The sequence below is a fragment of the Pan troglodytes genome, chromosome X, assembly GCF_028858775.2.
Source record: "Pan troglodytes isolate AG18354 chromosome X, NHGRI_mPanTro3-v2.0_pri, whole genome shotgun sequence".
In the NCBI taxonomy this organism is placed as follows: Eukaryota; Metazoa; Chordata; class Mammalia; order Primates; family Hominidae; genus Pan; species Pan troglodytes.
The window spans coordinates 17,251,585-17,273,958 of NC_072421.2; the positions used below are offsets into that span (position 1 = coordinate 17,251,585).

Consider the following 22,374-nt stretch of genomic DNA (forward strand, 5'->3'; position numbering starts at 1 on the left):
AAAGAAATGGATCAAAGTAGTTGCCACTGGGGAAGGGAACCGAAGTGAGGTGGGGGCAAAGGAGAGACAGTTCTGTACCTTTTTCTGCAGGGCTTAACTTTTTTACTCTGTGTAAAAAAAATTTTTTTTCATTTTTTTTGAGGCAGAGTCTTGCTTTGTCACCCAGGCTGGAGTGCAGTTGTGCAATCTCGGCTCACTGGAAGCTCTGCCTCCTGGGTTCACGCCATTCTCCTGCCTCAGCCTCCCGAGTAGCTGGGACTACAGGCGCGTGCCACCACGCCTGGCTAATTTCTTTATATTTTTAGTAGAGACGAAGTTTCACCATGTTAGCCAGGATGGTCTTGATCTCCTGACCTTGTGATCTGCCCGCCTTGGCCTCCCAAAGTGCTGGGATTACAGGCATGAGCCACCGCGCCCGGCCATGTGTAAAAATTTTTTAACGCACATACACACACCCCCAGTAAAGAATAATCATCAAAGAATTAACCTTGCCAACACTATCTAACAGTGGCACCTACTGGTAAAATCACTTCCTATCCCAAAGTATATCTTAGAAAAGAAAACCCATAGTTTTCCTGGCACAGCCATTTAAGCTATTAGTCAGGAAATATGTTTATATTAAAGGCTCATAAGGAACCCTTCATTGGTATTAGGCCTTCTGAGCATAAGACTTAAAAGTACCATCTGGCTGGTAAGTTATGGTTCATTATGGTTTGAGTTACAAGCTATAAAAAAAAGAGTGAAGAATGCTTCTATGTGCTTCCGTGGGGTGATCTCCAGCATACAGTGTTAAGCGAAAAATGCAAGGCAGGAAAAAACTGTGCAGAGTATGCTACCATTTCCCTAAGAAGGGAAGTGGATGACAAAGACATACAGCTTTACTTATATGTAAAAAATGGGAAGATGAACCAAGAAAAAAAAGAATGAATGCTTGCCATAAGGGAAGGGATTAAACGGGCTACAGGGGACAGAAATAGAACTAGATTTCTCTAAATCAGTGGTTCTCAACCAGGGTGATTCTGCCCCTGCCCCCAGGAGATATTTGACAATATCTGGAGGTACTTTTAGTGTCACAGTTGGGCAGGGGTTAGGGAGTGATACTGGCACCTAGTGGGCAGAAGCTCCCACATACAACAAAGAATGATGTGTTCCCAAATGCCGATAGCACAGATTATATATAAGGAACTTATATCTAGAATATATAAAGAACTGTTACAACTCAATAATAAAAATACAAATACCCTAATTTTAAAATAGACAAAGGATGTGAATGGACCTTTCTCCAGAGAAGACATACAAGTGGCCAATAAACACATGAAAAGATGCTCAACATCCTTAGCCATCAGGCAACTGCAAATCAAAGCCACGATGAGACACCACTTCACATCCACTAGGATGGCTATCATCAAAAAGACAGAAATAACAAATGTTCACAAGGATATGGACAAATTAGGACCCTCATACATTGCTGGCAGGAAATTAAAATGTTGCAGCCACTTTGGAAAACAGTCCTACAGCTCCTCAAAGGGTTAAACACAGAATTACCATATGACTCAGAAATTCCACTCCTGGTGAAATGAAAACATATGTCCACACAAAAACTTGCACATGAATGTTCACAGCAGCATTAGTCACAATGCCAAAAAGTAGAAACAATGCAGATGTTCATCAATGGATAAATAAAATGTTTTATGTCCATATAATGAAATATTAATCAGCAATAAAAAGAAACAAAGTACTGATACGTGTTACAACATAGACAGACTTTGAAAACATTATCCTAAGTAAAAGCAACCAGTCACAAAAGGCTACATATTGGATGATTCCATTTATATTAAATGATTCAAACAGGCAAATCTATGAAGACAGAAGGTAGACTAATGGTTGCCTGGGGCTGGTGGAGATAGGAGGCTTGGGGGTGTCAGCTAAGGCGTGTGGGGTTTCTTTTTGGAGTAATGAAAATGGCCCAAAATTGCTTGTAATGAGAGTGGCACAGATCTGTGAATATGCTAAAAACCATTGGATTATACAGTTTTTTGTTTGTTTGTTTTTTGAGACAAAGTCTCACTCTGTTGCCCAGGCTGGAGTGCAATGGCACGATCTCAGCTCACTGCAACCAACGCCTCCTGGGTTCAAGCAATTTTCCTGTGTCAGCCTCCCTAGCAGCTGGGATTACAAGCATGCACCACCACGCCCAGCTAATTTTTTGTATTTTTAGTAGAGATGGGGTTTCAACTTGTTGGCCAGTCTAGTCTCGAACTCCTGACCTCAAGTGATTGACCTGCCTAGGCCTCCCAAAGTGTTGGGATTACAGGCGTGAGCCACCGCATCTGGCCGGATTATACAGTTTAAATGGCTAAATTTTGTGGTATATGAATTGTATCTCAATAAAGCTGTTTAAAAAACCAATCGCGATTGTGAGGCGCGAGCTCCATTAGAAGTAGGTGCCCAGCAGCAGGGACACGACTGGGTGTGCATGGGTGGCTGGCAAACAGGCTGACTGAAGGCCAACCATCATCTTGCAGAACTCGCTCTGTTAGTGGTGAGCACAGTAGCACGGGGCAGAAAGCAGAGGCAGGTAAAGAAAAGAGGTCAGGAAAGGTTTCCTCAGATGAACAGGAAGTTGTTGGTAACTGAGTTGTTGTTAATTAAATTTTTCAATGCTTTTATTGAGATTCCAGAGGGAGAGGGATTTTAGGCAGGTGGACATCTCAGGTATAGGGAACCTCAGGCTGTATCTGAAAAACTAGTTTAGATTGTCCAAACGTAAAACTCAAAGCATGTAGCCTGGGCAACATAGTGAGACCTTGTCTCTACAAAAAAAATCAAAAAATGAGGTGGGAAGATTGTTTGACCCCGGGAGGTCTAGGCTTCCATGAGCCGTGATCATGCCACTGCATTCCAGCCTGTGTGACAGAGTGAGACCTTGCCTCAAAAAAACACAAAAAAGAAAAAAACTCAAAGCCTGGGAGGAATCAGGATGCCATGGGATGAATCAGCAAAGCAGCAGGTGACAGAGCACAATGGCTTTGGGACCCAGCCCAGAATCCTGGACTGAATATTTTAAGGGAAAAGAAACTGATGGAAGATGAGGACTGGCAGCAGAATCACTGTCGCTTTTGTTTTAGAAAGACAGATGACCACCAGTGTGGAAAATAGGCAGACTGGTGATGAGTCTGGAGACAGGACAGCTCATTTATTTATAGTAGATGTTATAAATTGTTGTCACGGCCGATTTAATCCTTTCCTAAACATTAAGCTTGAAAGCTGCGACAAAGAGAAATCAGTCCAGGATTGTGACTGTCTTTAAGGCATAGCTGAGAAGATGGACTATCAAGAACAAAGGAATTTAATATAAGAATAATGTAATTTAAAATGTTCTGGTGCTGTAAAGAAAAAATAATAATAGACCCCCCCCCCGCCTTTTTTTTTTTTTTTTTTTGAGAAGGAGTCTCACTCTGTCACTGAGGCTGGAGTGCGGTGGCATGATCTCGGCTCACTGCAACCTCCACCTCCCGGGTTCCAGCAATTCTCCTGCCTCAGCCTCCCGAGTAGCTGAGATTACACGCATCTGCCACCACAGCCAGCTAATTTTTGTATTTTTAGTAGAGACAGGGGTTTCACCATGTTGACCAGGCTACTCTTGAACTCCTAACCTCAAGTGATCCGCCCGCCTTGACCTCCCAAAGTGCTGGGATTACAGGGGTGAGCCATGGCGCCCAGCCAATAGCCCCTTATGAATTTAGGCAAGAGCCAGGACCCAAGTGACAATGACTGGACCCAGAAAGATAAACAAGCCACTTACCAGAGGAACTGGGGCATTTGGCCTAAACTCTGTGGAATCAGCATCTGAAGATTAAGAAAAGAGTTCAGTAATTCACCAATAGTGCTGAAAAATATTTGAAGAGAGAAAATTTTTTAAATAAATGGTCATTAGCAAACCTCGAACTTACCTTTCAAGTTAAGGCAGTTTCTTGCAAACTCTATCACTGCTAGTTGCATCCCAAGACAAACTCCTATTTTAAAAAGCACATATGCAAAGCAAATGAACTCACTTTGTATTTGTTCACATTTTCTGTTCATTTGTTGGCTGCCTGTCTCCCCTATCTAGAATGCAGACTCCCAGAGAGCAAGACTCTGCCTGTTTTGCTCCCTGCTGTCCTCTCAGAAGAATCCCTGACAGAGAGCAGGGCAGGGGCTTAGACTATCATGAAGCTGCCTAAGTCCCAAAGTTGACAAAGAAGGAACATGAGGTCAGAAAAGTGCAGGGTCAACCGGGCGCAATGGCTCAAGCCTGCAATCTCAGCACTTTGGAAAGCCAAAGTGAGCAGATTACTTGAGGTCAGGAGTTTGAGACCAGCCTGGCCAACATGGTGAAACCAGCCTCTACTAAAAATACAAAAATTAGCCAGGTGTGGTGGCATGCACCTATAATCCCAGCTACTTGGGAGGCTGAGGCAGGAGAATCACTTGAGCCCGGGAGGCAGAGGTTGCAGTGAGCTGAGATCACACCACTGTACTCCAGGCTGGGTGAGAAAGAAGGAAGGAAAGAAAGAGAAGAAAGAGAAGAAAGAGAGAAAGAGAGGAAGGAGGAGCTGGGTGCGGTGGCTCACGCTTGTAATCCCAGCGCTTTGGGAGGCTGAGTTGGGTGGATCACGAGGTCAGGAGATCGAGACCATCCTGGCTAACATGGTGAAACCCCATCTCTACTAAAAAAAAAAAAAATACAAAAAAAAATTAGCCAGGCATGGTGGTGGGCGCCTGTAGTCCCAGCTACTTGGGAGGCTGAGGCAGGGGAGTGGCGTGAACCTGGGAGGCAGAGCTTACAGTGAGCAGAGATCGCGCCACTGCACTCCAGCCTGGGCGACAGAGCGAGACTCTGTCTCAAAAAAAAAGAAAATAAAAAGAGAGAGAGGAAGGAGGGAAGGAAGGAAGAAGGGAAGAAGGAAGGATGGAAGGAAGGAAGGAAGAAGGAAGAAAGAAGGAAGGAAGGAGGAGGAAAAGGAAGGGGAGGGAAGGGAGAGAAGGGAGGGAAGGGAGAAAGAGAGAGAGAAGGAAGGAAGGAAGGAAGGAAGGAAGGAAGGAAGGAAGGAAAGAAAGAGGCAGGGTCCATGAGACAAATCTGCCACCTTCTAGATTTGTCCCTGAGTTGAGGCATCTCAGTGGGCTGCAGTGCCTGATTCCTTCAGAGAACATCTAACACCCCAACTCAGAGGGAGTTTCCTGGGCTAAGATTTCCCACTCCTTCTCATGGTGACTTCACAGCCATAAACACAGGCTTGGCCAGAGGTTGAGCGCCTACAGGACTTCAGGCTGCTAACCCACAGGCAGCCCCATAGCCTTCACTGTAAGGAAAAGCAGCAGTGGGGGGTGGGGGTTGGAGACTCCACAGTGGGCTTGAGCATGGTGGGCAGCAGGGAAGGAGACACGATGGGCCTGAACAGAGTGCTCGGTGATGAAGGAAGGCAGACCTGTGTCGCCCAAGCCTGTTGCCACAGGGATGCTCCCAGACCCAGCTCCGCCTTCACTGCAGTTCACCAATTCTCTCCACTAAACAAATGCCAAAGAGCATCCCAGATGCTCCTCCGATAGATACTTAAGATGTACACAGGGGAAACAAAGAAGGGAGCAATCAATATATCAGGGATGCCAGAACAGAAGTCAATAAGCAGGAAACAGCTGAGTGCTGGGGGGTGGGGGTGGCGGTGAGGGGGATTTCAGAAAGTTCCATATGGCTGGGACATAAAGAGATGCTATGCTAGAGGGAAAGCTAAAGACCTGCAAACCATTCCATACTATTAAAATAATCTGAGGAGCATTACCCACATTTAGACAGAAACTTCAAAAAAAAACAATGGCCCCCGACGAGCTTAGACCAGTAAAAGAAAACAAGGTATCCAGGTAACTACTCCAGTCTTCTATTTTGAAAATGGATCCTAACAGGAGAGAGTCTAAGAAGCTAATCAAAGAGCAGGTAATGGGGGGAAATAAATGGTCTGCTGGCACTAAAAGCCTGTCCAATGGGCTCATAAACCCACCCAGCCATCCACTGCACAGTGGGAAACACAGCCTCTCTGCACTCCCCCTCCTGCCTGAGTCCCCAGCTACAGGGCTGCCTCTCCTGCATCAAGGTCCCATTTCCTCTGGTTTCCCTGGTACAGAAGCCATACTTCGCAATTTGAAAAAAAAGCATTAAAAAGGCTCAACTTGGCCGGGCACGGGGGCTCAAGCCTGTAATCCCCACACTTTGGGAGTCTGAAGTGGGCAGATTGCTTGAGCCCAGGAGTTTGAGGCCAGGCTGGGCAACATAGCAAGACCCCATCTCTTAAAAAAAAAAAAAAACACACACACACACAAAAATTAGCCAGGCACAGTGGTGTGTACCTGTAGTCCCAGCTACTCTGGAGACTGAGGTGGGAATTGGAGAAGGTAAGCACAGTTGCAGATGGAGCCTTCTCCCAGCCTCTGCTACCCAGCTGGAATAGCAGCAAGTTCTCCTAGGATGAGAAACGTTTTCCGTAAAGGGTCACATAGTAAAGATTCTAGCCTCTTTCAGATAGTAAAGCTTCTAGGCCGTAGGGTCTGAAACTCTGACGTTGGACCACAAAAGCAGCCATAGACAATATGTAAACAAATTGGTGTGGCTGTGTTCCAATAAAGCTTTATTCATAAAAACAGGCTGTGGGCCAAATTTAGAATATAGTTTGTTGACCCTATAGCAGACTATTTGGCACCTGAACTTTCAAATCCGAGTTCACACCTTTACGATAACAAACCTTTAGTGTTACCCCTCCTAGGTGTCAAAAATCTAATAAACTCATAGTTAGGGTCAATAAACATGAGTTTTACCCAGAAAAGGAATCTTCTTTGTCCTTGCCCAAGAAATCGCCTGGAGTTTTCCCAATGTTCCTCTGATTCCAAAGCCTCCAGGCACAAGAATACCACTGAAATCAATACAAAATGAGGGTAAACTTGACTATCCTTTTTTTTTTTTAAACTAGTGTTTTCAGCCATTCGTGCAATGCTTGGTCCAATCACTAGTGACTATGCTCAAGCTCTATTTTCAGAACCAATTATATGACTTCACACCCTGAACTTTTTTTCTGAAATCTTCCCAATGTTATGAAGAAATTGTGACAATTTCTCACAACTGACCTCAATATATATTTTACGATAAGTCTTTGTGGCATCAGAGCATACTAACTGAGAAACCCAATTCAATTAAGAATGCCACTGGGAAAAGAAACTGAATGAAAATAGGTTAAGGTTCTTTCAAAACACTATTATAAAAATGTTAAGATCTCTGACATCATCAGAAAGAGTTAAATTGGAAAAATCAGCCTAAGATTTCAAATGCTAATTAAGTAGTGGCAAATGAAAATTTCTTGGCTAGAAGACTTCACAGACCTAGGCAAACACAACAGCAACACAGTTCAACAGAAAACCCAGGAGGATCATGCTAACCTCATGATGCAATGCTGCCCCCAAGAGTTCTGTCAATTACTTACAAAATAAAACCTAAAATCTAAGACGTGGAAAATATCATCAAGAGAGAAAGGGCTGCTCTGTCAATGGAGCAGCTATTCTTTATGTCCTTACTTTCCTAATAAACTTGCTTTCACTTTACTGTATGGACTCACCCTGAATTCTTTCTTGAGCAAGATCCAAGAACCCTCTCTTGGGGTCTGGATTAGGACCCATTTCTGGTAACATCTTTCTAGCGACCACAGAAGGGACAATACTGAGTACGTGGTGGGGTCCAGTAACATTTTTCTTTTTTTTTTTTTTTTTTTTGAGACAGAGTCTTGCTATTGTCACCCTGCCTGGAGTGCAGTGGCGCGATCTCGGCCCTCTCCAACCTCCACCTCCCGGGTTCCAGCAATTCTCCTGTCTCAGCCTCCCGAGTAGCTGGGATTACAGGCACACGCCACCACGCCCAGCTAATGTTTTGTATTTTAGTAGAGATGGGGTTTCACCATGTTACCCAGGCTGGCCTCGAACTCCTGAGCTCAGGCAATAAGACCGCCTCAGCCTCCCAAAGTGCTGGGATTACAGGCGTGAGCCACCATGCCCAGCCTCCAGTAACATCTTTCTAGTGAAACACGGAAAGAACAATACTGAAGAGACCCCAGACCCAAAGGAAAATCATCTGTGTGCACCAATTGGCTGACTTTGGGTAAATGGGGTGCATATACCCAGGTAAAGGATGGGATTGGGTTAGAGGCCCAACTTAGGGGAGTCTCTCCTAAAACAGAGAGGGTTAAAGGCTCCTCTCAATAAAAGGCAAGGATGCTTGACTGACCTTGGGTTGGAGGCACAACTTAGGAAGGTTAGAGTCCTTCCTAAGGTTTAGGGGGTTAGAGGCATCTCTCAGTAAAGTCCCTCTCTGCTAAGAATAGGTTTGGCACTATGGGATGTTAATTGCTATTCTCTTTGGATTATTCTGCCTTGCACTCTTTGCTGATAGCTATGGGTGACAGAACTAGGCATGCACAGGACCATGGGACATGGGGAGCTTTTTCCTCCTCAAAAGGGGAAACTTGAGAGTTGATGAGACTCCTGGAAAAGATCCCTTCATGACCGACAAGCGGCCACCTGAACTTTTCAGTGTCACTGCAATGGGTGCGTCTTTCTCTGGCCTCCCTGAGCTCTTTGCCTTCCCCAAAATGCTGCGGGCAATGCTTTTCTCCCTTTATCTCCTTTCCTTTTCGTATCTTTTCTGTTACTCAAGGCGACCATCTTGCCCAGAGACAAGTTGAAACTCCTGGTCAGAGGTTGGATTAATGATGATGGGGCCCAACCAGGGGCAAGTTTGAGCCTTGCCAGTAAGATATTGGGTGCTAGGCAGAGTGGCTAATGTCTATGTTTTGTCACACATATTTTGCTCTAGCCAGAACAGGAAAAGATAATTTTCCTTTGTGTTACAGCTTGGCCCCCAGGGCTGTGGTGCAGCCAGCCGGGTCACTAGGGCTGCTCAAGGAAAGGGAACCCAGAAGCCTAGCATACCGACAAAAGGGTAAGAATTTCTTACCAGTCAGACTTCTGGCCTCTCTCTCTCTCTGTGCAAATTGGTTGAATGAATGGTAAAAATCACTGTCTCCTGTGTAAAGTTTTGATTAATGGTAAAAAGGATTTCTGAGGCTACTCTTAAGCTACAGTGAATCTGGTGTGCTTTGTGTGTCTTTCTGTATTGTTCTGTCATAATGAGGGGTACCTTAGGATAGAATGTGGGCCTAGGACCCCTGTAAGCCTGCTGTTCAAGCCACCCCAGCAAACTGGTCAATAACAAACTTTGCTGTAGGTCCCTGAAGAAAAACTGGATAAGGGTTCCCTCTCATCTTGTTTCATGTCCTTGGGAGCTTGACCTTGCAACCATGTGGCAGTACTTTCTCTTGGTCTCCATCATCACAATGGTGACCTGGGTTCAGGGTTCAATTCCTAGTTTAGGGGATAAGCCTTTCTGATTGATATTTGGGTGCTTACAACTACTGGATCTTCTTTCTGTCTGTGCATTTATATGTGTTGTGTGTGTGATGTTAAAAAAAAAAAAGCTTTAATTGGTTTAAAAATAGTAAAGCTTAAATCAAGTATTGTGTAAGAAAAGTAAAAATTGTAATGACTTTTAGTTCACATAACTTTAGTAATCTTTGGGTAATAAAAACAGCTTTAAAGATTATTGGGAAAATAAAGACATTTGGTCTAAATTAGGCAGGTCAGATATTAGGTTTTCTCAATGCTTTAAGGTCATAAACTGCTTTGACTCTTGAAAATTGTTCAATTTACCTACTTTGGAGCATTAGATTCTAGATAAGGCTTGGGGACAAGTTGAAAGCCATGCCCCCTAGCTATGCTGGAAAAGGTCAGACCTTATCTAGTGTCCTAGGCTCCATACCTAGTACGTAATTAAAATTGCTTACTAACCAGGTTTTTCACCAAAAGTAAAAGTTCCTAAGAGTTAACAGTGTAATCTGTAATTGAGACTACTGGAGAAACAGTTTTACATGCAAGTTGCATAAGGAAAGTGAAATGTGTTTTTAGTAAAAGATTATAAGAAGGCATGAAAATGTGGATTTTTTTTTTTTTTTTTTTTTTTTTTTTTTTGCCTAGATTAAAAGGTTAAAGGATTGTTTTTTGCTGTTTTGTTTTTGTCTTCAGATGAAGTTTCACTCTTGTTGCCCAGGCTGGAGTGCAATGGTGCAATCTTGGCTCACTGCAACCTTCACCTCGTGGGTTCAAATGATTCTCCTGCCTCAGCCTCCCAGGTAGCTGGGATTACAGGTATGCACCACCACACCTAGCTAATTTTGTATTTTTCGTAGAGACGGGGTTTCACCATGTTAGTCAGGCTGGTCTAGAACTCCTGACTTCAGGTGATCCACCCACCTCAGCCTCCCAAAGTGCTGGGATTACAGGCGTGAGCCACCGCATCCAGCTAACGGATTATTTTAAGTTAGATAAGATAAAGCTGAAAGTTTGAGCAAGTTGTAGAAGGTTTGTGAAGGATTAATCTTATAAAAGAAATTACGCAGGCCGGGCGTGGTGGCTCACACCTGTAATCCCAGCACTTTGGGAGGCCAAGGCGGGCGGATCACGAGGTCAGGAGATCGAGACCATCCTGGCTAACACGGTGAAACCCCGTCTCTACTAAAAATACAAAAAATTAGCCGGGTGTGGTGGTGGGCGCCTGTAGTCCCAGCTACTCGGGAGGCTGAGGCAGGAGAATGACATGAACCCAGGAGGCAGAGCTTGCAGTGAGCAGAGATTGCACCACTGCACTCCAGCCTGGGCAACAAGGCGAGACTCCGTCTCAAAAAAAAAAAAAAAGAAATTATGCGTGTGGACATTGGCTAAAGTTAAAGGTGTATTCAGGTTTTCCATAAATTGAACATTGAAATAAAAGCACAACAGGTTTCTCTTAGAGTGCTGATCTGCTCTTTAACAAAAACTTCTAAAGGAGCCAGGCATGGTGGCTCATGCCTGTAATCCCAGCACTTTGGGAGGCTGAGGTGGGCGAATCACTTGAGGTCAGGAGTTCGAGACCAGCCTGGCCAACATGGTGAAACCCCATCTCTACAAAAATGTAAAAAAAACTAGTCAGGCATGATGGCGGGTGCCTGTAATCCCAGCTACTCGGGAGGATGGAGCAGGAGAATTGCTTGGACCCATGAGGCGGAGGTTGCAGTAAGCCAAGATTACACCACTGCACTCCAGCCTCGGTGACAGAGCAAGAGACTGTGTCTCAAAAAAAAAAAAAAAAAACTTGTAAAGGATTATAGAAGGTTTGTAAAAATCTTACCTTATGGTCAAACTAAAATTGGATAGATTTATCTATAAGGTTTTATTAAAAATTGGGTTTGACATGAATTTAATGCACTAATGCAATGGTGAAGTTTGGTATATTTGGTATAAAAATTATATGAAAAGCACTGTCAAATATGAAATGGTGTTTGGCTTTCTTTGGGCTGTATTTGTATAAATATGTTATTGTATGTGTTCCAAAATTATAAGAAACTTCTATAATTCTAATATGAATTCGTGTATGTTATTAATAATTATCATTGTTATGCAAAATTGTTGTAAGCCACAGATGTAACAAATTCCTAGTCAATTGTGGCTTTAATAGTGGCTGCCCTAAAACATTTTGTCACCCACAGACAATTGTATTGTTTTGGTCCTCTTTAGAAGGTAGTTAATAATCAACTATAGAACTCTAACAGCTGTTCTTAAATGCAAGTTTCTGATAACTTTGGAGATTGTGACAGCAGAACAGAGGAAAATCTTTCAGGACTCTCATGGAGAGCTGAAATGTTCATGACTATCAAGTAGAACAGGAGTTAGCTCCATGGAATGAACTAATAAAAAATTAATATTTTTTACTTTGCTTAAAATGTTGCTGATCCTTTTTGTTTTATTTTTCAGAGTCAAGAAAACTGTTCTTTTGAGCTATATACAGCTTGTAACAATTGAGTAAAGTATACTCCTGTGAACAAAATTTGGAGCATATTTGTTTCTCTCTACCTGATTTGCCCAGAATTTGGAAACTATTTGTGAGTATTCTTAACTTATGGCAATATAGTTGTTTGCATAAGTGCAATAAGAATCTTTTTTATTTTGCAACAGGACACAATTGGAGGGAGAAACTGGTTATATTACCAAGGCTTTGACTGGAATGGTGTGCTTTCCTGTAAAGAATCAAACTTGAATTGTAAAGCCAATACAAGCCCCTTGGGAAAACTAGCCTCATACCTTGTCTACACAGTCCCTGTACAGGGTTTCTGACCTGTGGTAACTAAAGAATGTCACTTTCTGACAGGTCCAGGAGCCTCAAGTTATCTTGGGACCTCAAAAAGAGAGGAATTTACCCAATTCATAGGTATTTGAGGGTACAAACCCATGGGTGGGCTCAGCTTTAAAAAAGGTCTTATCTGAGATTCCTTATGGAATAAGGTTCTGTCAAAGCCAATTTTAAAAGCCTATTGAAAAATAATTATTCTTGCAGCACTTTATACAAATAATCAGGCCAAGTATAATAAAGCAAATTGTTCTTACCATGATTTGTCTTTAGTGAAAATGGGAAACTGGAGAGAGAAAAAATTATGTTTCAAGAACTATGGTCTAACTGTTATTATTATGAATTCTAGTCTTATTGGTTGTTTTTGAAGTTTTTTTCTGCAATTTTGACTGACCCTGCTTATTCCTGTGAAACAATCAGTGATCTGTGACTGCAGCTCAGAAAAAAACAAGAGCAGGGCTGGGCGTGGTGGCTCACACCTGTAATCCCAGCACTTTGGGAGGCCAAGGCGGGTGGATAACGAGGTCAAGAGTTCAAGACCAGCCTGGCCAACATGGTGAAACCCGTCTTTACTAAGAATACAAAAATTAGCCAGGCATGGTAGCACGTGCCTGTAATCCTAGCTACTTGGGAGGCTGAGGCAGAAGAATTGCTTGAACCTAGGAGGCGGAGGTTGCAGTGAGCCGAGATCGCACCACTGCACTCCAGCCTGGGTGACAGAGCAAGACTCTGTCTCGGAAAAAAAAAAAAAAAAAAACAAGAGGGATGGGTAACGTAAAAATTGGGATCAGTATTCTAATTCTGGGCATGTATTGAAATCAGCTAGCAACTGCATATCAGCTTGGTTCCAACAGTTGCCCAGTTCATGGAAAGCCTTCTAATTTAGTTTACTTGGGATAATTTTTTGCTTTACTGTTGTGGAATATATTGCTATTGTACTCTTTGTGTAGGAATGCAGAATAAGCTTACTCAATGTTTTCTTAAACTAAACATTTATTAATCTTCCAGATATCACCTTTTGTTGGAACTCAGAGTTATGAATGGCCCTCGCCATCTGACGCTTTCTGACTGACCTCTTCTCTACCCCAAATACAAGAGACTAATAGGGAGGAATGTCATTGCCCCTATTCAACACGAAGAAGTTACAGAAGATGGAGCTTTGTCCCTCTGCAACACTTAGTATTAAGAGTTCTCCTATAAAAGGGAGAGGGGAAATGTTGAACCACAGCAACTCCATCTTGAATAGGGGCTGGGTAGAATAAGGCTGAGACCTACTGGACTGCATTCCCAGATAGTTAGGCATTCTAAGTCACAGGATGAGATAGGAGGTCAGCAAAAGATACAGGTCATAAAGACTTTGCTGATAAAACAGGTTGCAGTAAAGAAGCCAGCTAAAAGCCACCAAAACTAAGATGGCAATGAGAGTGACCTCTGGTCATCCTCACTGCTACACTCCCACCAGTGCCATGACAGTTTACAAATGCCATGGCAACATCAGGAAGTTACCCTATAAGGTCTAAAAGGGGGAGGCACGTATAATTCATCCCTTCTTTAGCATATAACCAAGAAATAACCATAAAAGGGGCAACCAGCAGCCCTCAGGGCTGCTCTGCTTGTGGAGTAGCCATTCTTTAATTCCTTTACTTTCCTAATAAACTTGCTTTCACTTTTTAAAAAGAGAGAGAGAAAAAAAAAGCTGTCATTCTTGTACTTTAACTTTGCATATGTAAGATTCATCTCTGCATCTTCCAGGAGAATCAACACACTTTCCCTCTGCATCCTTCAGGAGAATCAACACACTTTCCCACAGTATCCCCATCCTCCCCAAATAAAACCATTTCTATGCACATGCCACCAGCATTAACATGGCACATTTCAAATCAATGCAGTATGATCGTGGAACAATCACCTGCAAAGACCACAAGTACTCCAAACTACCTTTCAAAATGCATGAAAATTAGCAATTAGGGTAAACTGAATCATTACAGAAAAAGTACAATGGTCCTATCCTAACTGGTGTGCGTGGGCCCTGGTACTCACTCAGCTTTGCATAGCTTCTGCCAAGCTTCATGAAATTTCACAGGGTCCTCAGTTTCAGTGATCTTCTCCAGATCAATGGAGTCTATGTACTAAAAAACATCCAACAGATAAAAGGAGTATTTAAGAAAAATAAACACTCAAAAATACTGCAGCCATCTAATACTATGACACATTATTCAATAATTACTTATTATGCAAACATTGTACTGGGCACTAGGGATAGAAAAACAGTCTCTGTTTTGCGGCTCTTATAATCTTTCAGAAAGATTACAAAACCAGATAAACGGGCATCCACACTATACTGTGATAATGGCTATGACAGACAAAGAAGAGAACGATGCAGAAGTAACTTGGGGTCAACCGCGTGGGGTGGCACGTGCCTGTAGCCCCAGCTACTTGGGAAGCTGAGGTGGGAGGATCCTTTGAGCCTGGGAGGTCCGGGCTGCAATGATCCCTGATTGTAACACTGCATTCCAGCCTGAGTGACAGAGTGAGACACTGTCTCAAAAAAAAATTAAAAAAAAAAAGCAACTAGGAGGTCACTAGAACTGAACACTGGAGGAAAGATAGGAAGGATTGACGTCAAGGAAGAGCTCTGGGGAGGTAATGTTCAAGAAGCCAGCCGAGAGGAGAGCAGAAGCAAGATAAGCACGTGTGTGATGGGAGGCAGCAGGAGACAAAGAGAGGAGGGGAGAAGGGTATGAAATCTCCAGCAGGCCGGGCGCATTGGCTCATGCCTGTAATCCCAGCACTTTGGGAGGCCGAGGTGGGCAGATCATCTGAGGTTAGGAATTCAAGACCAGCCTGGCCGACGTGGCAAAACCCCGTCTCTACTAAAAATATAAAAATTAGCCAGGCATGGTGGCAGGTGCCTGTAATCTCAGCTACTCGGGAGGCTGAGGCAGAAGAATCACATGAACCCAGGAGGCAGAGGTTGCAGTGAGCTTAGATTGTGCCACTGCACTCAAGTCTGGGCAACAAAGTGAGAGTCCGTCTCAAAAAATAAAAAAAATAAAAATAAATAAAAAATAAAGAAATCTCCAGCAAAGGAACCACTTATATGAAACCTCAGAGGAAAAAGAGAGAAAGTGGTAGCCACTCTGGGACCCTCAAAAAAGGCCCCACCCAGCGAGAGGACAGACCTGCTTGGTTGGAGGAAGGCAAGGGACGAGGCTGAGAAGCCATGACACAGACTTGACACTTGAAGCCAATTGCAATGGTTTGAATGTCTGTGTTCCCCCAAAATTCCTATGTTGAAATCCCAACTCCCAAAGGAATGGTATTAGGAGGTGGGTGGGGTCTTTGAGAGATGATTAGGTCAAGAGGGCAGAGCACATAGGAATAGGATTAGTGCCCCTATAAAAAAGGCCCCATAGACCTCCCTCACCCCTTCCGCACATGGGGATATAACCAGAGGTTGGTCCTCTGCACCCAAAAGAGGGCCCTCACCAGAACCCGGCCACATGCTGGCACCCTAATCTTGGACTTCCAGCCTCCAGAACTGTGAGAGAGAAATGGCAGTTGTTTGTAAGCCACCTGGTCTATGGTACTTTGTTACAGCAGCCTGAACAGACTGAGACACCACTGAAAGATCTTAAGTAAAGGGATGACAGGAACAGAGAGAACCGAGAAAGATTTTACAATGATCACTCTGGTAGAGTGTGGCAAAGGCAGGGAAGACTGGCAGCTGGAAACCAGCCCGGAAGCCGCTGCAGCTGCAGCAAACCAGGAGAGATAGACAGATGCAGCCCAACCTTAGAAGGAAGATGACAAGGCCAGGATTCAAACAGTACTTAGGAGAAGCTAATGTCAATGAATCCTATCAGATGAAGCATCATGTGCACCAATTCTTATGTATATAACAGTCCCTCTCTATCTATATTAGTTTAGTATTTCTTCTGTAAAAATGACTCTCCTGGCCAAGCACAGTGGCTCACGTCTATAATCCCAGCACTTTGGGAGGCCGAGGCAGGTGGATCACTTAAGGCCAGGAGTTTAAGACCAGCCTGGCCAACATGACAAAACCCTGTCTCTACTAAAAATACCAAAATTAGGTGTGGTGGCGGGCACCTGTAATCCCAGCTACTCGGGAGGCTAAGGCACAAGAATTGCTTGAACCCCGGAGGTGGAGGTTGCAGTGAGCCAAGATCGCACCACTGCACTCCACCCTGGGAGAAAGGGCGAGACCCTGTCTCAAAAAAAAAAAAAAGAAAAGAAAAGAAAAGAAAAAAAAAGACTATTCAAATAAACTTTAAGATACAAATTTTTAAAGGCTTTATAAAATGTATATGTCATGGCAATTTTTCCATTGCCATTTTCTTTTTTTTACATAATGGGGCGGGCGACTTGGAGGAGTGGGAGGAATGGGAAGTAAACTATTCCTTAGAAAGCCAAAAGTAAAAAGTGATTAGGGGCTGGGCATGGTGGCTCACGCCTGTAATCCTAGCACTTTAGGAGGCCAAGGCAGGAGGAATTGTTTGAGCAGTTCGAGACCAGCCTGGGCAACATAGCAAGACCCCGTCTCTATAAAAATTAAAAAATAGGCCAGGCACGATGGCTCACGCTTGTAATCCCAACACTTTGGGAGGCCAAGGCAGGTGGATCACCTGAGGTCAGGAGTTCGAGACCAGTCTGGCCAACATGAAGAAACTCCATCTCTACTAAAAATACAAAAATTAGCTGGGCGTGGTGGCACATGCCTGTAATCCCAGCTATTCGGGTGGCTAAGGCAGGAGAATCACTTGAACCCAGAAGGCAGAGGTTGCAGTGAGCTGAGATGGCACCACTGTACTCCAGCCTGGGCAACAAGAGCAAAACTCCATCTAAAAAGTAATTAACTAATTAATTAATTAATTAAAAAATAATAAAATAAAATTTTTAAAAAGTGATTAGGAAAGAAGGAGGCTAAAAAGAGGAGAGAGAAACAGCAGCTAGTTCTCCTAAGCTAGTGTCAAAGTGGAAGCCATTAAATTTCTTTAACATATAAATGGATCTTTTTACTCATTATACAAAGTTTTTGCCATTTAAGTCAAGATGATAAGACTTGCTTAAACAATGATATACTCATACTGAATATCATTAAATATAAATGTGAGATAGATATATAAATATACGTATCCAACTGGTAACAAGTGGGATTTCAGGGAGGAGGAATCTGCTTTCTGCATTTTAGATTTATGCTTTATTTTGTTTTGTTTTGTTTTTTGGAGACACGGTCTCAATCTGTCACCCAGGCTGGAGTGCAGTGGCGCAATTATAGCTCACCGCAGTATCAAACTCCTGGGCTCAAGTGATCTTCCTGCCTCAGCCTCCCAATTAGCTGAGACTACAGGCGCATGCCACCACACCCGGCTAACTTTTTAAGTTTTTTTAATAGAGATGAGGTCTCCCATTGTTGCCCAGGCTGGTCTTCAACTCCTGAGCTCAAGCAACCCACCTGGCTCAGCCTCCCAAAGGGCTGGGATTACAGGCGTGAACTACTTCGCCTGGCTTATGCTTTGTTTAAATGTTTTACTCTAAACATGTACTACTTCCGTTCTTATATGGAAGAATATACTCAAGCTATATAAGATAACTACGCCTCTGTTATTCCACAATACTGAGTTTCCAAAACAAATAATCACTGTTTGCTAGCTATCATTCCTCCAAGTTAGAGAGGGGAATATAGTATTTTAAAAAATCTAGATTCCATTCCAATGCTAAAGGGAAAAAATGTCCTATTATTTTCTTGTTAGGCAATTACGATGTACTTAAACGAGCATGACAAGCATGCTCATTCATCTGAATGTGCAAAGCCTACTTTCAGAAATGTGCCTTAAACCTACATGTAGAAAACAGCTTACACAGGCCAGGCGCAGTGGCTCATGCCAGTAATCCCAGCACTTTGAGAGGCCGAGACGGGCAGATCACCTGAGATCAGGAGTTCGAGACCAGCCTAGCCAACGTGGTGAAACCCCGTCTCTATTAAAAATACAAAAATTAGCTGGGCATGGTGGCGGGAGTCTGTAATCCCAGATACTCAGGAGGCTGAGGCACAAGAATTGCTGGAACGGTGAAGACAGAGGTTGCGGTGGGCCGAGATCATGCCACTGCACTCCAGCCTGGGCGGCAGAGGGAGACTGTGTCTCAAAAAAGGAAAAAAGAAAACCGTTTACACAGCAAGCCTGGCTGCTGCCCTTGGAAAGGCCTGCTACAAGATTGAGCCTTGACTGGCTTCTGGAAACTCTGATTTTGGGAGGGTTCCCATCATTCCAAGAACTGATAGGAGAAGCTCACTGTGCTGAAAGTGTCTGTACAGACAACATGGTTTCTGCTGCATGCTTTCCTTCTGGGAGGCTGGCATTTTGGGAAGTGCTAAGAAGAGGGTGCCTACGTGACCAGCCCCCAGTAAAAACCTTGGGCTTCAAGTCTTCAATGAGCTTCCTTAGTAAATGGCAGTTTGCATGTATTATCACAACTCACTGGACTCTACCAGGGGAGAGCACTTAGAAGCTTGTGCCTGGTTACTCCTAGACTTCACCCTGCACGACTTTTCCTTGGCTGATTTTGCTTTGCATTGTCTGGCTATAATAAATCTTAGCTATGAGTATAACTATATGATGAGTCCTGTGAGTTCTTCTGGTGAGTCGTAAGTCCTGCAGGTGATCTCAGGGACCCTTTAACAAAACTTGCCCCTCTGGAACATGTGCTATTGGCATGAATTACTGAGATAGCCAAAAGACCAGGCCAGGACTCACCATCAGATTCAACTTGTGGTTGATGGCCAGGGCTGAGTGTTCCAGGGCTTTGAACACAGAGGCGTAGCAGTCTCTGAGCTTGGTGTATTTGCCAACCAGGGCTATGGAGCATATTTTCTGTAACCTTTCATACCTGGGAAAGAAAACAAACTCAAAGGTTATATGCACATAACAGAACATCACAAACAGAACAATGGCAGCTGCTGCTCTTACTCCAAGGCACTTTTTAAATCCTCGGGAGCAGCTGTAGTCCTAGCTACTCAGGAGGCTGAGGCGAGAGAATCACTTAAGCCCAGGAGTTTGAGACCAGACTGGGCAACATAGTTAGACCCCGTCTCTACAAAAAAATACAAAAATTAGCCAGGCGTGGTGGGGCATGCCTACAGTCCCAGCTACTCAGGAGGCTGAGGTTGGAGGATCACTTGAGCCCAGGAGATCAAGGCTGCAGTGAGCTATGATCACACCACTGCACTACAGCCTGGGCGACACAGTGAGACACTGTCTCATAAAACAAAAACAGAAATCCCAACGTTGTTTTACATAAGCAGGTACAGATAAAAATTCAAGTATATCAGAGAAAAAGTTAAAAGCATTAAAAGTAAAAATTGAAAAGCTATCCCAATCTCATAAACATGAGCTATTCTTACATTGGTTAATAAGGTGACATTGTATAAAAAAAATGCATTCTGCGTGTCAGTAGGAAACATTCCAACATTAACTTTGTAAGGTGACATTGTGTAAGAAAATGCATTCAAAGTGTCTACATTTAAAATGGTTACATTCCCAGCTGACCCACAAAAGTCTGGTTATTCATGGCATGCCTGAAGAATGGTGCTGAGAGAACGATTTAAAATATTACTAGCCATTTAGATCATTTTTATGAGAAAAATTCCATTCTACAGAAGACACTCAATCACATTTTACCATTAGAGACACAATTTTTAGTGTTGCTTTTGTCAGGAAATCTGTTCAAAGAACATGAAAAATATCTGGTTTGGTTTTAGGTACGTGGAAATGTCATCTTGGGGCTGAAGATGTTTTAGGGCTTTGAAGCAAACCCTTCCCCAAACACCTTAGAAAAATGTTACCATGATGACGAATATCTCTCTTGAATATCAACATCTGCAAAGAGTGGCTGGGCACGGTGGCCCACACCTGTAATCGCAGCACTCTGAGAGGCCAAGGCAGGTGGATCACCTGAGGTCAGGAGTTCGAGACCATCCTGGCCAACATGGTGAAACCTCGTCTCTACTAAAAATACAAAAATTAGCTGGGCGTGGTGGTACGCACCTGTAATCCCAGCTACTCAGGAGGCTGAGGCAGGAGAATCACTTGAACCCAGGAGGCAGAGGTTGCAGTGAGCCGAGATCGCACCACTGCACTCCAGCCTAGGCCACAGAGCGAGACTCTGTCTCCAAAAAAAAAAACAAAAACAAAACAAAAACAAAAAGAACACATATCTGTAAAGAGTACAAGAGAAACTTGATCACAAACAGGCTATGTGTGGGAATAATGCACAAGAAGCTAAGAAGTCAAAACTGACAGGGAAGGTAACTTTCTAGAAAGGTGACTAAAATAGCTGATAAAAGGTCACTAAAAGGTGACTAAAATAGTTCAAGCTGCTAACCCTTGAACTCACTACTTTATTTTATGTTGCTCTGGAGGTTTCACAGCTGTCTGTATCTCACACCACCTCTCCATAAAGTATGCAGGTAACGGGCCGGGCGTGGTGACTCATGCCTGTAATCCCAACACTTTGGGAGGCCAAGGCCGGCAGATCACTTGAGATCAGGAGTCCCAGACCAGCCTGGCCAACACGGTGAAACCCTGTCTCTAATAAAAATACAAAAATTAGGCTGGCATGGTGGTGCACGCCTGTAGTTCCAGCTACTCAGGAGACTGAGGAAGGAGAATCACTTGAATCCAGGAGGCGGGGGTTGCAGTGAGCCGAGATCATGCCACTGCACTCCAGCCTGGGCGACAGAGCCAGACTTCGTCTCCAAAAAAAAAAGAGGATGCAGGTAACAGAAAGCAGGATGACAGCACACCAAGTAGTACAGATGATGTCAGAGGCAGGCAGGCAGAGCCGCATTTGAGAACAGCAGATTTGGCTTCACCCGCTTCTCCCTCCTCCATAGACAGAAGAGACAACATCAGCTCTGCCCCCGGAAGGAAGCAGCACTGGGGTCAGTATCACAGGTTACTCCTACGGCTCACTCACAGCTGGTCTTCCCAGGGGAGGAGTCACTGGGCAGCAGGTGGTACAGGTGAGTCCACTGGGTCACACCTACCAGGGACCTCTCATTCCCCCTTGGACCTGTACTTCCGAGAGCAACCAAGGTCTCCCTCATGTGCCCCACTCAGCCATCAGCCATCACCGAATGTGAGGCAAGCATCTGATACTACTTCAAGCTGCTGTGGGAGGGGGAGGGGAGTCCTCTTTGCAGGGCCACCCCCAAGAGTCGGGTCTCAAGAGAGATGAAGAGGGCTGGGTGTGGTGGCTCACGCCTGTAATCCCAGCAGTTTGGGAGGCCGAGGTGGGCGGATTACGATGTCATGAGATCAAGATCGTCCTGGCTAACACGGTGAAACCCCATCTCTACTAAAAAAATGCAAAAAAAAAAAAATTAGCCGGGCGTGGTGGTGGGCGCCTGTAGTCCCAGCTACTCGGGAGGCTGAGGCCGGAGAATGGCATGAACCCAGGAGGCAGAGCTTGCAGTGAGCTGAGATCGCGCCACTGCACTCCAGCCTGGGCGACACAGCGAGACTCTGTCTCAAAAAAAAAAAAAAAAAAAAAAAAAAGACAATGAATAGGAGGAGGTGGAGAATTGTGCCCACCTTGACTTCGGGTCCCAGGCAAGCTGTCCCTGTTTAATCAGGGACCCCTGGCCTCTGAGCAGCACTGGGCCTCCATGATAGAGGCTGTTCCTTTGGCCTCCATTTGGCTCCTTGCACCTCTCTACAGGCTATACTGAGAGGACCAAAGCTAAAGAATGGACACTTCGCATCAATTAACAATGTCACCACCAATGTGATGCAGAGGGAGGCCCAGTGCTGCAGAGGCACCCATGCACAATATCTCCTTGCTTGAAAATTGTCAACAATTTATTGTGCATTCTTAAATAAATAAAAGAGTATACTTGGATTGTTTGTATTGCAAAGAAAGGATAAAGGCTTGAGGTGATGGATACTCCATTTACCCTGATGTGATTATAATGCATTATATGCCTGTACCAAATATCTCATGTACCCTACAAATATATACACCTACTATGTACCCACAAAAATTAAAAATAAAAAGGCTGT

General features: G+C 44.0%; 1 protein-coding gene across 11 annotated transcripts in view; it reads right to left on the reverse strand.

Moving 5' to 3' along the window:
• Window positions 1-22,374, reverse strand: part of CTPS2 (CTP synthase 2) — a 130,679-nt gene that overhangs the window by 83,474 nt on the left and 24,831 nt on the right. For all 11 annotated transcript variants that reach the window (XM_063804168.1, XM_063804170.1, XM_063804169.1 and 8 more), the window contains 5 exons: window positions 19,069-19,201; window positions 14,333-14,421; window positions 6,850-6,944; window positions 3,954-4,016; window positions 3,806-3,849 (listed from right to left, as the gene is read on the reverse strand). In XM_063804168.1, coding sequence (XP_063660238.1) covers window positions 3,806-3,849; window positions 3,954-4,016; window positions 6,850-6,944; window positions 14,333-14,421; window positions 19,069-19,201 — 424 coding nt within the window. The remainder of the gene's footprint in view (window positions 1-3,805; window positions 3,850-3,953; window positions 4,017-6,849; window positions 6,945-14,332; window positions 14,422-19,068; window positions 19,202-22,374) is intronic.